The sequence below is a fragment of the Panthera tigris genome, chromosome D3 (assembly GCF_018350195.1).
Source record: "Panthera tigris isolate Pti1 chromosome D3, P.tigris_Pti1_mat1.1, whole genome shotgun sequence".
NCBI lineage: Eukaryota > Metazoa > Chordata > Mammalia > Carnivora > Felidae > Panthera > Panthera tigris.
Genome location: NC_056671.1, coordinates 70,100,708 through 70,117,072, shown reverse-complemented (window position 1 = coordinate 70,117,072; position 16,365 = coordinate 70,100,708). Strand labels below are relative to the sequence as shown.

Genomic DNA, 16,365 nt, shown 5'->3' with positions numbered 1-16,365 from the left:
ATGTTTTATACGCAAATATCACTTCTGATTGTTTAATACGTAAAAGACATTTTTCTACTGCCCCCACCTCCATCTCAATTCTTTTAACAATAGAGCTTTCTAAGTCTAAAATATTTGAGTAAGACTGTAACTAACCTTTATATATGCACTTGGGTAGATCTTATGAACAGCATCTCCAGGTGCACGGCCCGCTTCTCTGTCTAAGTAGTAACTCTGCACAAAGACTGCATGGTCGCTAAGGCACCTGACCCAAACATCACCTTCACCTTTACATTCCAGCTGCACACCTTTGCCTATGTGCAACCTTAGGAAGAAAAAGGGAATCACATTTTGTTTGGATAAGTATTTAAAAATAAGTTTTGGTTCAGATTATATTGCACACCCAATATTAAAAAAAAATTTTAAATAAAAGACATTATATTACACCATAACTGAAAGCCATTATTAACATTCTTGTGTATTTCCTTTTTTAAAATATCTTATTCATATAAAATAACGATGAGCATATACATAATGTTTACTACCTGCCGAATACTTAACATAAATCCTCACTTAACCTTTACAATTCAGTAAGGTAGATACCATTAAACCCATTTTATAAATGTTGAAACTAAAGCTTATAAAAGCATATAGTTACACTGTCCAAGTCAACAGCTTCTAGCTACATGTGACTATTTAAATTAAACTAATTATAAAATTCAGTTAATCATATGAACCATATTCTAACTGCTCAATAGCTATGTTTTAATGTAGGCAGTGGCTACTGCAGTGAACAGCACAGATATAAACTATCTTCTTCATTACAGATAATTCTATTAGCATCAGCTTAGAGAGTAATTCACCAAAGTCACATAGCTAGTGATAGAACCATGAGTACATACTTATGCACATATATACTTCCTTAAAGAGTTGAGATCATAAAGTGCCTAAAACTATTATATTTTCCTATAATATTTCATCTTAAGCATTTACATTTGATACATAAACCTTTAATTAACATTTTAATGACTACATAAAAAATGAAAGTTCATCAAAATTTACTTAAGCATTACCCTTTATCATTTTTCCAACATTATAAATAATATTTACAAAAACATCCTCATTTTACATTACTTCCTCTCAACAGATTTGTAGAAATAATATATGATCAGAGGAAATAAAAATTAGTTTTCAAAGTGGATACCAAAAGGTCTAGTTTACTATTCAAAACATAGAAACGTCATTAACTTAAACAAGAATTTTTATTATATCTTAAATAACAAACATCCACAATTATACTGCAGTGCTTACAAATTTTCTGACTTTTTAAGATGATCTTTACTTTTTTGTCTATATTCAAAATCTTGTAAGTCTACATTGAAAAACAGAACTTAGAATACATGACAATGGGGGCGCCTGGGTCGCTCAGTTGGTTAAGCGTTCGACTTCGGCTCAGGTCGTGATCTCACGGCTCCTGAGTTTGAGCCCCACAGAGCCCTGTCTCCCTCTCTCTCTGCCCCCCCCCCCCCGCTCTCTCTCTCAAAAAGTAAATAAACATTAAAAAAATTTTGAAGAATAAATGACAATGTACTATATTCAATTTTTAAAATAACTATACAGTCAACAATACCTTGCTCTTTCAATGGCTTCTGTCCTGTGGACATTCGAGAGTTGACCCAAGCAAAAGCGATCTCCTCCAGAAGGGTCCACATATCCATCAACAGTAACAATAGGGCAGCTTGAAGGAACCTTAAATGTCTCTCCAACTTGAACATCCATTTCAAAGTAAGCGATGGAACACCAATACTCAGGAGCTACAGAGGATAAACAAGAGAACACCTACCCATGTAAGATACAAAGCATTCACTTTCACTTAAGACAAAGCTTTTCCTAAAAGAAAGGGTGAAGGGAAGAGACAGGCATTTGAAAAGCACCCAAAAGAATGTGATGAAAATGACAATGTATTAAAAAGTAGGCACTTCCAAGGCACCTGGGGGGGCTCTGACGGTTAAACACCTGACTTCAGCTCAGGACATGATCTCACAGTTTGTGTGTCAGGTTCTGCACTGACAGCTCAGAGCCTGAGCCTACTTGGGATTCTGTATCCCCCTCTGTCTCTCTGCCCCTCCCCTGCTTGTGCTTGCTCTCTCAAAAATAAACAAACATTAAAAAAAAAAAAGTAGACACTTCCATGTCTTCCATTTTTCAGCTCAGTGCCTAGCATTCTTGAAACTGTAGTCATTTTTAAAATCTGGACATTGGTTCTTACCTCAAAGGACACAGCCAACTAGGAATTTAAAGAATGGAAGTAATTAGAATCTAAAATAAATTATTTTATGATAGTGTTTCATTTGGCTGCATATATTTTCTACGTAGTCTAACTTGTATTTTTTTAAAACACACTGACTCTAAGACATATTCCAGGGAAGTGTTCTTAAGTAACATCAATTTATGGCATATTTGTATAGATCCCTAATTGAGAGGGCATAAGCAAGTCAGCCATCCCAGACTAGAGTCAAGGTTAATCACATTCCACTACACAGTTGCTCTGGATAGGAATTCTCAACTGTCTCTTGATTGAAAGGTCGTTTTTGGTGAAGTCAATTGATGTTAACTACTACAATTTTAACTCTGAAGATGTATTCAGTGTATTCATTTAAGCAACGATAAATGATTTAAAATAATTTTAAATGGGATTGGGAAAAAAGGCACTACTTGGTTTGATTTGCAAATATAGTTGATCAAGTATTTCTAATTTTTGTTTGAATACAATTATTAGAGACAACATAAATGGAAATTATTTGGTTTTCCTTTAACTAACAATTTATAGGGTATCTAGGAATTATTCTAATTTTTTTTAATGCTTATTTATTTTTGAGAGAGACAGAGACAGAGACAGAGTGCAAGCAGGGGAGGGGCAGAGAAAGAGGGAGACACAGAACCTGAAACAGGCTCCAGGCTCCGGGCTGTCAGCACAGAGCCCTACATGGGGCTCAAACTCACGAAACCTGAGATCATGACCTGAGCTGAAGTCAGACGCTTAACTGACTGAGCCACCCAGGCACCCCTCTAGAAATTATTCTAGGCATGGCATACAACGGCAATAAACAGGACCGCTACTGTCCCTAATCTCATGGAAATGCAGAGGCAAATAAGGAGATAAATGAGTAAGATGACTCAGGTAATGATAAATACTGTAAAGAAAATAAAATGGGGTGTGGAACAGAAGATGATTGGAAAGAATCCTTCAGGCTAGAGGGCAGGGGTACATCCTATCTGAAAAGATAAACTTTGAAAGACCACGTATTTATGTAAAGACTGTGAGCAGAACACTTCAAGAAGAAAGCAAATGATGTGCTCGCTTCAGCAGCACATATACTAAGAAGAAAGCAAATGCAAAGGCCCTGGAATAAAAAAGGATTTGACTTATTTAAGGGGGAAAAGGCCACTGCCACTTACTAGAGAATGAAAGCTTTCTTTAAAAAAAAAAATTTTTTTTTAACATTTATTCATTTTTGAGAGACAGAGAGAGACAGAGCATGAGCAGGGAAGGGGCAGAGAGAGGGAGACACAGAATCCGAAGCAGGCTCCAGGCTCCAAGCTGTCAGCACAGAGCCCAACACAGGGCTTGAACTCATGAACTGTGAGATCATGATCTGAGCCGAAGTCGGATGCTCAACCAACTAAGTCACCCAGGTGCCCTTGAAAGCTTTCTGCTGATAAACCAATTACTGATCCGCTTCTCAATGCCCTTTATGAACTCTGACTCATCTAAAATTTGCAGCAATAAAACTTTCAACAATCTATAAAGATACTTGGAATGACAAAACAATAGATCTTCTCAAACTCCCAAAATATCTTAAAATGAAGTATGACAGACATTTCAAATATATTTTCAAAAATCTTGTAAAATCTATGTATCTAATTGCTTTTCAAATGTTGTCAAGGGGGTGCCTAGGTGGCTCAGTAGGACTGAGCGTCCAACTTCGGCTCAGGTCATGATCTCGCGGTTCCTGGGTTTGAGCCCCACGTCGGGCTCAGCTCAGAGCCTGGAGCCTGCTTCGAATTCTGTGTCTCTCTCTCTCTCCCTGCCCCTCCCCCCCCCTCACTCTGTCTCTCTTTCAAAAATAAACATTTAAAACAAAAAACAAAAAAACAAAAATACTGTCAAGGAAGAAAGTACTTTTCAACTAAGAATTAATAAAACAGACCACATGAAGATGGTGATTCAAAAACTTAACTTGAAATGTTTTGCCACACAGATCAAATCAACTAATCACAAATACTTAAATTTCTTTAAATATGTTTGGTTATCATTAAACTTGAAAAGTAGTGATACACTGAAGTCCCCTCTTAAAAAAACAGTTTGAAATATTTATGAAGTTATTCTTTATAGGAAACATTCCATTATGCTATGAACCAAAAGCCTCAGCAAACGTAACTGGCAGGTATACTGGTTGAAGCTAAAACTAAAGAGGTTGTGTTAAGATAAGTTAACAACTACCCAATGTTTTAGAAGCAAAAAAAACAGTAACAGCACTTAAAAGAGGTCTTTACACAGTCCACACAGTAAATTCTGTTACAAACAATGCCCAGAAGTCATGAATGTCTATAATGCTCAGTAAAAAATAAGGCGGAAGGACATGCATTTCCTAGTTCATACTGAAGAACACTATCCAGAAGTAAAGTTTCATGGTGAGCAACCTTTTTCCATGAGAGTCAATTTACGGGAGAAAAAGAGAATTGTATAATCTCCATGTTTAAATAAGAAAAAAGATACTTTTATCATCATGAACTGTAATATCTGCAACTGCACTTAAACCTTATTTTATTTCCCAGTTGCCAAAGGGGTTTTCATTTACCTAATTATCTCAGATACCACACAGCAATGATGGTTACATAAAGCTGCATATCTGAATAGGTTTAGTATGAGTTGATCTCCTGCTACTGGGAAGAAGTATTTTAAGAAACTTGAAGTAAACAGAAACTGGCATCAGAACTGCACACCATTGATCAGGGAAGAAAAACGACGATCTGTTAAGAGATTATTAAGGCCTAAGAAAGGAGGAAGGAGGTTACCATCTAGGAGGACAGAGAGAACCAGAGGTAATCTAAGAGGGTTCCAGAGAACTTGGCAGTCCTGGGATACAGTATATAATGTGGAAAACTTTCCACTCTCAATTTGCTAATTGAGTAATAAACAGGAGTAAGGAATAAGAAGCACTCATTAAGACTTTTTAGATCCTGGGGCGCCTGGGTGGCTCACCTGGTTAAGCATCCAACTCTGGATTTTGACTCAGGTCATAATCTTATGGTTTGCGAGTTCAGGCCCCACATTCAGCTCTGTGCTAACAGTGCAGAGCCTACTTAGGATTCTCTCTTTCTCTGCCCTTCCCCTGCTTGTGCTCACACTCTCTCTCTCTTTCAAAATAAATAAACTTAAAAAAAAAAAAAAAAAAAAGACTTTCTAGATCTCTCTTTGCTCTTTTGCTCCAAGGATCAAATGCCATATAAGTGATAAGCCTGCAGCTTCTCAAAACTAGTATTAACAGCAGGATGTAATTAGAGAGAACATTCTTAATATCCCAACAACACCTACCAAGATGGAGTGGGATTATTAACGTGCTTGCTCATTTGATACTTTTAGCTCCTTGTTGCTGAACTAGTGAAGTTGAGCTGGTCTCATGAAGCCTATGGACTGCTCATTACTGGCCAGAGAAAAGGTTTTTATTTATTTATTTTTTAATGTTTACTTATTCTTTGGAGGGGGGGAGGGCAGAGAGAGAGAGAGATGGAGACAGAATCCAAAGCAGGCTCCAGGCTCTGAGCTGTCAGCACAGAGCCCAACGTAGGGCTCAAACCCACAAACTGTGAGATCATGACATGAGCCAAAGTTGGACGCTTAACCAACCGAGCCACCCAGGCGAGAGAAAAGGTTTTTAAAAGACTGAGTTAGCAACCTGAATTTTTTTTTTTACAATATAAGAACTTAGCTAAATATTTTTTATAATGGAGAAATGTATTATAAAGCACAGTTTATCAAATAAATGTTATTCAATTACACTGGGAAATATAAGTCTCCAAGGCATTATCTTCAATTTCTGACAGCAAGTAATTCAAGAAGTTAAAAACTTGGTTAAAGTGCCCAAGAGACTCATTATGAATTATTTCTTTTATTATTTAGATCTGAATGAGATGCCCTAGGAGAATCTTTTATCTACATGTAAAGACTCTCTCTTGAATGGTAGAGAGTTCCAAACTACTAAAATATAACCTGAATTTGGAAATCTGTCAATTTTGAATCCATTTGTGAATTACCAAAACAACTTCAAAGACACTGAGGAAACTCACTTTAATTTGCAATTAATATTTAATTGGATGAATATTAAAGAAAAAGCTTTTGTTTTAAGAAAAAGCAAAAACAAAGTTAATCCATAAAAAAGAAATAAAATGACTAACCTTGCCCAAAATTTTTTTCGACTTAGTTATCAAAGTCAAAGCATAAAAATTATTAAGTATATGGCCTACCTGAAATCCTTAATACCAAGGTAATGACCAATACTAATTATTTTCATTTTCTACAATTTATATTACATCTATGTCTGAAAGCATGTATGTAACTGTCCTCAAAAATCATTTCGCAGGGCTCCTGGGTGGCTCAGTTGGTTAAGTGTCCAACTTTGGCTCAGGTCACAATCTCACAGCTCATGAGTTCAAGCCCAGTGTCGGGCTCTGTGCTGACAGTTCAGGGCCTGGAGCCTGCTTCGGATTCTTGTCTCCCTTGCTCTCTGCCCCTCCCCAGCTCGTACTCTCTCTCAAAATTAAACATTAAAAAATGTTTTAATAAAGAAAAATCATTTCTTAAAAAGATACACTATATTTATTATTGAGGATTTTTAATTATTTCAAATATTTTATATATTCAGAGGTATATGCTTATTTTCCCTCTTAAAGGTCCTAAGTCTGGGGTAGAACATTTTAGCATTTCTTAGTCAGACCTTAAGGGGCCACATTAACCACACACCTAAAACAAGTATTACTTTGCTTTCTTTTCTTTTTTTTTTCCAAATGTTATTTTTGAGAGACAGAGAGAGAGAGAGAGAGAGAGAGAGAGAGAGAGAGACGGCATGAGTGGGGTAGGGGCAGAGAGAGGGAGACACAGAATCTGAAGCAAGCTCCAGGCTCTGACCTGCCAAGCGCAGAGCCCAATGCGGGGCTCAAACCCACCAACCGTGAGATCATGACCTGAGCTGAAGTTGGACGCTCAACCAACTGAGCCACCCAGGCGCCCCACTTTGCTTTCTTTCCTATTCGTTCATGAATCAAGGATAAGAAGTGAACTACCAACTGTAATTTAGTAGAATTAAAAGTACTAGGTAGCAGAGGACACAGGGATTAGGAAAGGCTTCCCAAAAGTGGTGTACTCCAGCTGGATCTTTACAAAGAGTTTGCACAGGGGCACCTGGGAGGCTCAGGGTGTTGAGCATCTGACTCTTGATTGCGGCTCAGGTCATGATCTCACGGTTCATGGGAATGAGCCCCGCACTGGGCTACGTGCTAACAACTCGGAGCCTACTTGGGATTTTCTCTCTCCCTTGCTCTCTGCCCCTCCCTGACTCATGCTCTGTCTCTCTAAATAAATACATACATACATACATACATACATACATACATACATACATACATACATACATAAAAGGAATTTGCCACACACATTTAGGAGCTTAGGAGTATGTGGGTAGGCATCAAGATGGTCCCCAAGGATTCTCACCTCCTGATATTCATATCCGTGTGTTACCCCCTCCTCACAAAATAGGACTTTACAGAAATTATGACATGACTTTTGATCCTCTTTTTTAAATTTTCTTTCTTTATTTATTTTGAGAGAGAGGGTGTGTGTGTGAACAGTGTAGGGCCAGAGAAAGGGGAGAGAGAGAATCTCAAGCAGGCTCCACACTGTCAGCACAGAACCCGACGTGGGGCTCAAACTCAAGGACTGTGCGATCATGACCTGAGCTAAAATCAAGAGTCATACATTTAACCAACTGAGCCACCCAGGTGCCTCTGATAAGTCTTAAAAGACCCTGAGGCTCTGTCTTGCCTTCTCTTGATCACTTACTCTGAGGGAAGCTGGCTATCGTGTGAAGACACTTGAGAAGCTCCATGCAGAGAAAGTGGAGCTTACTGCTTACAATAACATTAACTTGCCAGCTACATGGGTAAACCACTTGGAAAGTGAATCTTCCAGCCCCAGAAAATCCTTCTGATGATAGCAGCCCAAGCCAACAACCTGACTGCAACCTCATGCGACTTTAAGCCAAAGAAACCAACCAAACCACTCCCAGATCCCTGGCCCACAGAAACTAAGTATAATAAATGGTTATTACTGTTTAACTAGTTAAGTTCGGGGAGTAGTCTGTTGCAGAACACAGGTAACTAATATAGTGCACAAGACATAAGACAAAGAAGAAGCACAGAGGAATGATACCTGGGCAAGCTTGAGTATGTGCTTCAGGATGGTTAAAGCATAAAGAGACAAGGCTAGAAAAGTACACATGGAACAGGATCAGAGTCTATTTTCTGCCCAGCAAAGGAATTTCAACTTCATCCTTTTGGCCAAGCAATGATCAGGAAATTAATGCAAGTTCTTCAGCAGAGAAATAACAGGATTCAAATTTTAAAAGAAATACTGAATAAGAGTAGAGAGTAAACCATGACTACAAGCCCTCCCAACAGGGCAACCAGTTAAAATATTCTCTTAATACTGTAATAGGAGTAATGAAGATAACAGTTGTCAGGTAAAACTCCTCTGGGGCCTCTAAGTATTCATAGTCAAAGAGTTCACAGCCCTCTGCATTCCAACCAGCTGACTCCACTACAGGTGTATGTGCATAGCTGATCCTCTCCCACAACCACTTGGACAGAGACCTTTCAGAATAATTCTTACCATTAAGTCATTTCCTAGTCTGCTCAAGACAGAAGTTTTAATACCAGTGTGGGGTGTTCCAGATGTGTATCCTCATAACTAGTTAATGTTATTCCCTAACCACCAGGAACTGTTAGACCTCAACATCAGTTGCATCATGAGAATGAAGGAAATCTATCAGGAAACCAAAAGCAATTGCTGAATCCAAATTGAGCCCAAATAACCAGCCACCATTTCTAACCCCACCTCACCATCCCATCCAGAGTAGGTCTTTCTTCTGAGCTCTGGTTACCCTCCCTCCTGCAGACCACCTTCCACTTAGCCATATGGACACTGAGGCTCCCCAAAATGCCAGGCATCACTAATGACTCTCAATGACTAATGACTTTCTGCTTCACTGAAGCCAGAAAAAATTCTCATTCTTAAGACTCTAGATTTTCCCCTCTTATCCCAACATATTTATTCACAACAAATTAAGATTCTGATATAATGATTTCATTCATATAATTTTAAAAACAAGTAAAACCAATCGACTAGATGGTCTAAGGATGCATTCATCAGTTTCAAAAAACAAAAACAAAACAGTATCCACAAAAAGCAGGATAGTGCTGATTTCTGGAGATGAAGAAGAAAAGTTTTTGACTGAAACAAAATGCATGGGGTAGGAAGTTTTTTAGGAGTGCTGTCGTAGTTCTCAATCTGGGTGGTGGTTACCTAGGGGTTGGCTTTACTGTTATTCATGAGACTGTATGTATACTTGTTTTATATGCTTTTCTCTAGATTTCTCAATAAAAATGTTTTAAAAAGGGAAGGCTCCTTAACCCATAAACAATGTTCAATAAATATGCAAATAACATGTAGAAAACCCACTAAAGAGGATAATTTAAGTAGTATATATGTATGGTTAAAAAGTACTTAGGCCCGGCCAGTAGCATTTTTCTTCTAATCAAAACCAATATTATTTGCCTCCTAAATCAGCAAAAAGACTATTGAACTATCATGCCTATGCTGGCAAGCATGGTGAGTAAAACTGGTTCTCATACTCTGATGTGATCTCTATAAAGCAGTTTGGCCTTTTGATTCAGAAACTCTTCAAATCTCTTAAACTGAAACATGAGAAGTGTTATAAGCTTAAAAATCTTACCCTCAATGGTTTTTTTTTAACAGCTGGAAGAAAAATTAGAACCAACATAAAAAATAACAAACCAAACACTGCTTAAGAAAATTATGTAGATCTATTTGAAGAACTATAAGTTATCCTTTAAAATGATCATTATGGTTATTGTAGTTACATTATTTTTTAAATTTTATTGGAAATACATGCTGATATATTTATATATAAAACAATTTTATAGGATTTCCTTCAAAGTAATAGGTGAGGGTATGAATGAGACCAAACTGGTCCTTAGCTGACAATGGCTGAACCTGAGGGATGAGTACAATGGGGGGTCGGGGGGGGGGGGGGGGGTGCTGTCTGATATTTGGTATATGTTTGAAATTCTTCATAATAAAACAAATTACTTTTAAGTAGGAAAAAAAATTAAGCGATCAATTTTATTTGCATCTTTTTAAGCTAAGAAAAACATATGAAGGGATAGAGGAAAGTAATTCAAAATGCTATGTTTATGTTAAGAAGCCTTCAGTATTTTAACTCTCTCTGCTTTTTTACTTCTATGGTTTAAAAGATATATTCAAATTTGAATTAAGGAAATCTATTCAGCTATTTACTCCTTTGAACATAATTTAATCAAAAAGTTTCTAAAAATTCCAGTTAACCAAAAATTCCTGAATCTATCTTCTAAAACAGACACAGTGAATTATTTTTATTTCCAGCGCACATTTTAGATTTTTCCCTGGCTTTTTAAACTACATTTTTACAGCTGTTCTATTTTGAAACCTAGTTTTCTTCTGCTGCATATTTATGTATCCAATGCTAAAACCAGCACTTTGGTACCTCATATTTTAGCTGAAAAAACAGTTCTTGTCTTTTATTTCAGACAGTTAAAAAGTATCAAATATAGGCAGCTTATGTGGACTCTATTGGCTACTCATAAACTGTTGATTAGCTAATGCCATAAGGAGTACTGTACTTATCTAAAAAGGTAGGTTACTGTGTAACTAGACTAAAACCTGTGTGTGTGTGTGTGTGTGTGTGTGTGTGTGTGTGTGTGTGTATTTTAATTACTATGAAGAAAATCTAAATATAGGGAATCATTGTTGAAATACACTTACCAGGATGATTGGAAATGGGAGGCTGGAATGCAAGCTCATTGTGAACTGGCCCTGAAGAAAAGACAATAAAAATCCCAATTTTATTTATTAAAAGTTTTCCAATGCTAAAACTTTTAATAAACCTTACTTAAATATAACTATCATACCTTAGGAGTGGTTTAAAGCTTATTCAATGTCTAAAAATTTAAAAGCTTAGTTTAGATTACTTTATATAAGCAAATACTCTCAAGGTACTTTTGTGGATATTTAATAGCTAACATTTTAATGCTATGTGCCAAGTGCTGTTAAGCAATTTGCAATAACTGTACACACAAGATTTAAATTATAAATGAATTATTCATGTAAGGTGATAAGAGTGTAATTTACAATGCAATATACAACAATAATTCAAAATCTTAGGTCCGTTCTAAAAACAAACGTTTAAGGTTTATTAAATTAAGGATAAATTGAGAGGTTATTAAGCATTAAAACACTGTGCTAAACCCTTCACACGAATTATTCCATTTGCTTTTTACAACACTCCTTGAGATAGATACTATTACCCTTAAGGCTTAGTTAGTGGGGGTTATATAACCTGCCAATGGTCACACAGCCAGTTAAGGGTCCAACCTCAGCACCTTAACCACTATGCTGGGCCAGGCAGCCATAAAAAATTACATTCCCTAAGATATGGAAAATAGTAACATAATTGAAAAAAAGCAGGATACAACAATATATACATAGTATGATCCTTTCTCTCCCAATATACATACACCCGTTTATATGACTGGAAGAAAAAATACGAAAAATATTAGAAGTGGATATCTCTACGTGGTAGGACTCTAAATTTTCTTATTTACACTTTTCTGTATGTTCCAAGTTTTCTTTGGTTCTATTAATCTTATAATGGAGGAAAAGGAATTGGATACATATGAAAAATTCAGGGTCTTGATTTCACTAAGCCAAATGAACAATGTTCCTCTTCTGTCTGAAATTACAAGCTATGGTTATTAGTAGAGTATCCCTCCAAATCAAGCCTGCACAGAGTAATGATAGAGACAACACGTAAGTGTCTGCATTTTGCTGAATACTATGATGAGGGAAACCTTGAGATCTTGACACTCAAGGGATTTCAATCCACTTAGGGTGGATATACAGATATACATGAGACCTAAGAACATATACAAAGTAAACAAACAAATGAATGGAAATCAATGTGATGTTAATGAAACATTAGCAACAGAGAAATAAATTTAGTAAACATTACTCCTCTAAAACAAAGGTATGATAACAAAACTATGAAAAGTAAATAATACTGTTTTTACCAAAATGCTGAAAAGCAGTAATCATTTAATGAAACTAAATTGTAAGATGAATAAAAGATGCAAAAACATTTAAAAAAAAAAAACAGAAAGAAAACAAGTTCTCAAAAAGAAAAGGCCCTTAAAACAAAAACAAGAGCTTACAGTAATGTCCGGGATGGGGCGGCATAGGCGGGTGGTGCTGAAGATGGCCGTTTTGGTGGTGAGGCAAATTAGGTGTGTATGGTGCAGTCCTACTTCCAGTCCAGGTGGTAGTGCTGTCTAAAAATTAAGGCCCACATGGATTAATTTGCTTTTATAAAGTCTGCCTATTTTTTCTCAACTACTTAAAAGATTTTAAAAAGCATGTACATACTATGATGGTAAGTAGCTGGCTGACCAGTAAATCCATTCTGCTGCTGTCCTGGCTGAGGCCCTGAAGCTATCTGCAACAATCCTTCACTATGGCTGCCTGCCAGTATACTGGCAGGCTGACCTAGAGGAACAAGAAGACATTAATATGGTACATTGTGAGATGCAATCCTGCGTTTTTATACAGTAAATGAAGGACCAACTATAACTGATGATCGAAGCTATAAAGATGGGCAAAAAGTGGTACTAGTCCATGGTCTATCAAATAACAAACCCTAAAGTCATCTATGAAGGCAAACCTTAACTTGAAAAAGTTGAAAATTATTGTACCTTAAAGTAATGCCTAGCTAATTTTAGAGGCCTTTTCCTTCATTAATATTCTTCACATGCCAGCAAAATCCCACTACGTGTCTAGCCTATCACAGTAACTTCAGAAGCACATCAGCTCATCACTGGCCATGCCATCTAGCTCTAGACCCTTCTAATTAGGACTCCAAAAGTCCAGGCTCAAGAAAATGTTGAAAACTAGAAATTCATTATCATCAGCACTGGTACTGGTAATGGCAAAATGCTATGGTTTGATAAAAGAAAAGCAGAGCAGGCAAATCTTTTAAATGGAATGTGATGGGTAAGGTGAAGTTTAGAAAAGTTCAAGCTCCACTGTTACATCAATAGAGCATTGCTAGTAAAAACAAAAACAAAAACGAAAAACCACCGAAAAAAAAAACCAAAAAAACAAAAAAAAACACACAAAAAAATAACCAAAAAAAAAAAACCCAAAAAACAAAAAACCACAACAAACTCGAAGTCTACTTTGAAATTTTTTCATGTACTTTTAAAAACCAAAAATCATCTCTTTCCAAGAACACTACCATATTCCTCGATTTACAAGAAATTACTTACTCTTTCTATATGTAATATACCAGAAGGAGTAAGACTCCTGTGGCTTCTATTCTATTCAAAACCATTCTACAATATCGCTTACTGACCTACATTTTTTAAAAGATTTTATTGTTTTTTTTTCTTAAGTAATCTCTATCTTCAACGTGGGGCTCAAACCCACAACTCCAAGATCAAGAGTCACATGCCCCACCAACCAGGCCAGCCAAGCGACCCAATGACCTACATTTTTAAGGCCTTTTTTTTTTTTTTTTAAGTGGAAAATGCTTGATTTCTTTAAGCAAGCATTAATGAAGTCAATTGTTTATTCCATTTGGAAAGCAATGAAATTTCACAGTTGTTATCTATCACTGACATAGCTTCAATCTTTTCTCATCTAAATGGGAATATAATCAAGATACACAAAAGGAAATGACACCATCGATCAAAGTATCAAGGAAAAGGAACATTTTTCTCCTCTCTACAAATCACATTTCCTTAAGGCTAGGATTATAAAATTAAAAGTTAAAGAGATTATTTCAATACTCCCCAATTATTTATTTTTAAACATGATGTTTTTAGAAACCTCCCTTCCTACTCATCCCAAAAAATTTTTTCCAAGTTATCTTCAAATGTTAATGACATTTTTACTCTTGCTTTTAACAACTGTACATGTCAGATTCTTAGCTACCTTACAAAAAGTGTCCCTATATAAGAGAAATGACATTATTTTAATTTACAGATACTTAAAAAAAAAAAAACCTGAAGATATTCAAGTGCCAAATGAACACAGGTTGTTATCGGTACTGAATATTTCCATTACACAATTCCAAGTGTGTAAGATGAAATTAAACAATACACCTAGATAAGCTTATTTGAAAAAGTCGTCCTTTTTTTTTTTTTTAAAGTTTATTTCTTTTTGAGAGAGCACAAGTGGGGAATGGACAGAGAGAGACAAGGACAGAGAGAGAATTCCAAGCAGGCTCCACACCCCCAGTGCAGAGACCGACGCAGGGCTCAAACCCACAAACTGGGAGATCATGACTTGAGCTGAAGTCAGACGCTTAACCAACTGAGCCACCCAGGAGCCCCTGAAATAGTCTTCCAATTCCCCTATTTTGTCCAATTTCTTTTCTTTTAATCCTATCAATACACTTTTTTGAGGTCTACAGAACATTTTGAAACAAATTCTTTAAAAATCACGATTCAACTATGAAAATATATCTAAAAAATACCAAGAAAAACTATCTGCATTTCATTCATATCACTTTTCCTGGTTTTCAATAGACTTGGCTCTAGGGAATAGAACAGTTAGAATGAAGTCACTTTAGCAAGCATCAACAAAGGCATGCAAATTTAATCTCCAGATAATATCAATAAAAGTAAGTGGCTGTACTCTATCACTAATCTATGCTTGGCTGGCTGTAATGTGCTTTCTTTTATGATCCATCACTGACCACTCTGTAAACTATATTCCCAAATTGGTAAATAAAGAGTAGACAGATAATAGAAGCACTAAGTGATTAAGAGGGCCCAGGCTCTAAAGTATATGCTTAAACTATAAGATCCACTTAGAATATGCTGTCTATGGTGAGACCGTCATCTCAGGTAGCAAATCCAAAATATGTTGCTACATACATTTTGGTGAAGAGGTAAAATGAATTAAAGGGAGGATATTTGGTATACTTTACTTGTAAACTCAATTACAGAAATTAGGCCCCCATTTATTCCAAAGATCAAATTTGTATTCTGAATCTCATTTGATATTAAATAGAATAATGCTTCCTTTGGTGGCAGCTAACAAAGTATTAGTCCAGATCTATCAACAATCTACTGCTGATGTGGGCTGAGATACACTCTCCTTAGCAACCAGGTGCAAATAACACCATATACATGCCAAGACCCTGCTCTGTAATTAGTTTAAAAAAAAAAAAAAAAGCAACCCCACTTGCCAAACAGCAAACCATGCAACATTTGGTGACTGTGCAAATAAACAACAATATTAAAGAACAGAATCGGGGGCGCCTGGGTGGCTCAGTCGGTTAAGCGGCCGACTTCGGCTCAGGTCATGATCTCATGGTCCGTGAGTTCGAGCCCCGCGTCGGGCTCTGTGCTGACAGCTCAGAGCCTGCAGCCTGTTTCAGATTCTGTGTCTCCCTCACTCTGACCCTCCCCCGTTCATGCTCTGTCTCAAAAATAAATAAACATTAAAAAAATAAAAAAATAAAAAAAGAACAGAATCATTATTGCCCTGGTCAGGCCCAAGAAAAGATAAACCTAATATCCCTCTGTCTCTATAATGTAGCAGAGAAGATGGTGTATCTCTATCATGAGAAGAGCCTTTTAGAAAAATTTGTTAAAAAAAAAAAAAGATACACAGAATTTAGCTTTATTTCAAAATTGACTAAAATACATAATGTCTATCTTAAGGGATATAAGTTATGAACAACTTTATCAAGATCCTTTTTTCTAAATTTGTACAAGGGAGACTGAAACGGCTATTATAAAGTAATATTCTGCCAGATAAAAAATAAAAACTGATTAAAGTAAAGCTTGCAATTCCATTAACAGAAATGTTTACAAACATCTTGGTCCAAAACTACTTGTTAACTACTCAAACACTTCTCTAAAACATATCTGAAAGCTCAAGACAATTCTTACTTCTGCATGTAGTAGTAGAGGTAGTACAAATTGACC

At 36.4% G+C, this 16,365-nt stretch overlaps 1 protein-coding gene across 6 annotated transcripts in view; it reads right to left on the bottom strand.

Moving 5' to 3' along the window:
- SMAD4 (SMAD family member 4) overlaps positions 1–16,365 on the bottom strand; it is a 59,931-nt gene that overhangs the window by 16,830 nt on the left and 26,736 nt on the right. For all 6 annotated transcript variants that reach the window (XR_006210209.1, XM_042963090.1, XM_042963088.1 and 3 more), the window contains exons 6-10: positions 12,794–12,913; positions 12,583–12,699; positions 11,138–11,188; positions 1,610–1,793; positions 136–304 (exon numbers count right to left, since the gene is read on the bottom strand). Coding sequence is in view for 5 of the 6 variants with exons in the window: in XM_042963090.1 (XP_042819024.1) it covers positions 136–304; positions 1,610–1,793; positions 11,138–11,188; positions 12,583–12,699; positions 12,794–12,913 (641 nt within the window). In the remaining variant the exon portion in view is untranslated. The remainder of the gene's footprint in view (positions 1–135; positions 305–1,609; positions 1,794–11,137; positions 11,189–12,582; positions 12,700–12,793; positions 12,914–16,365) is intronic.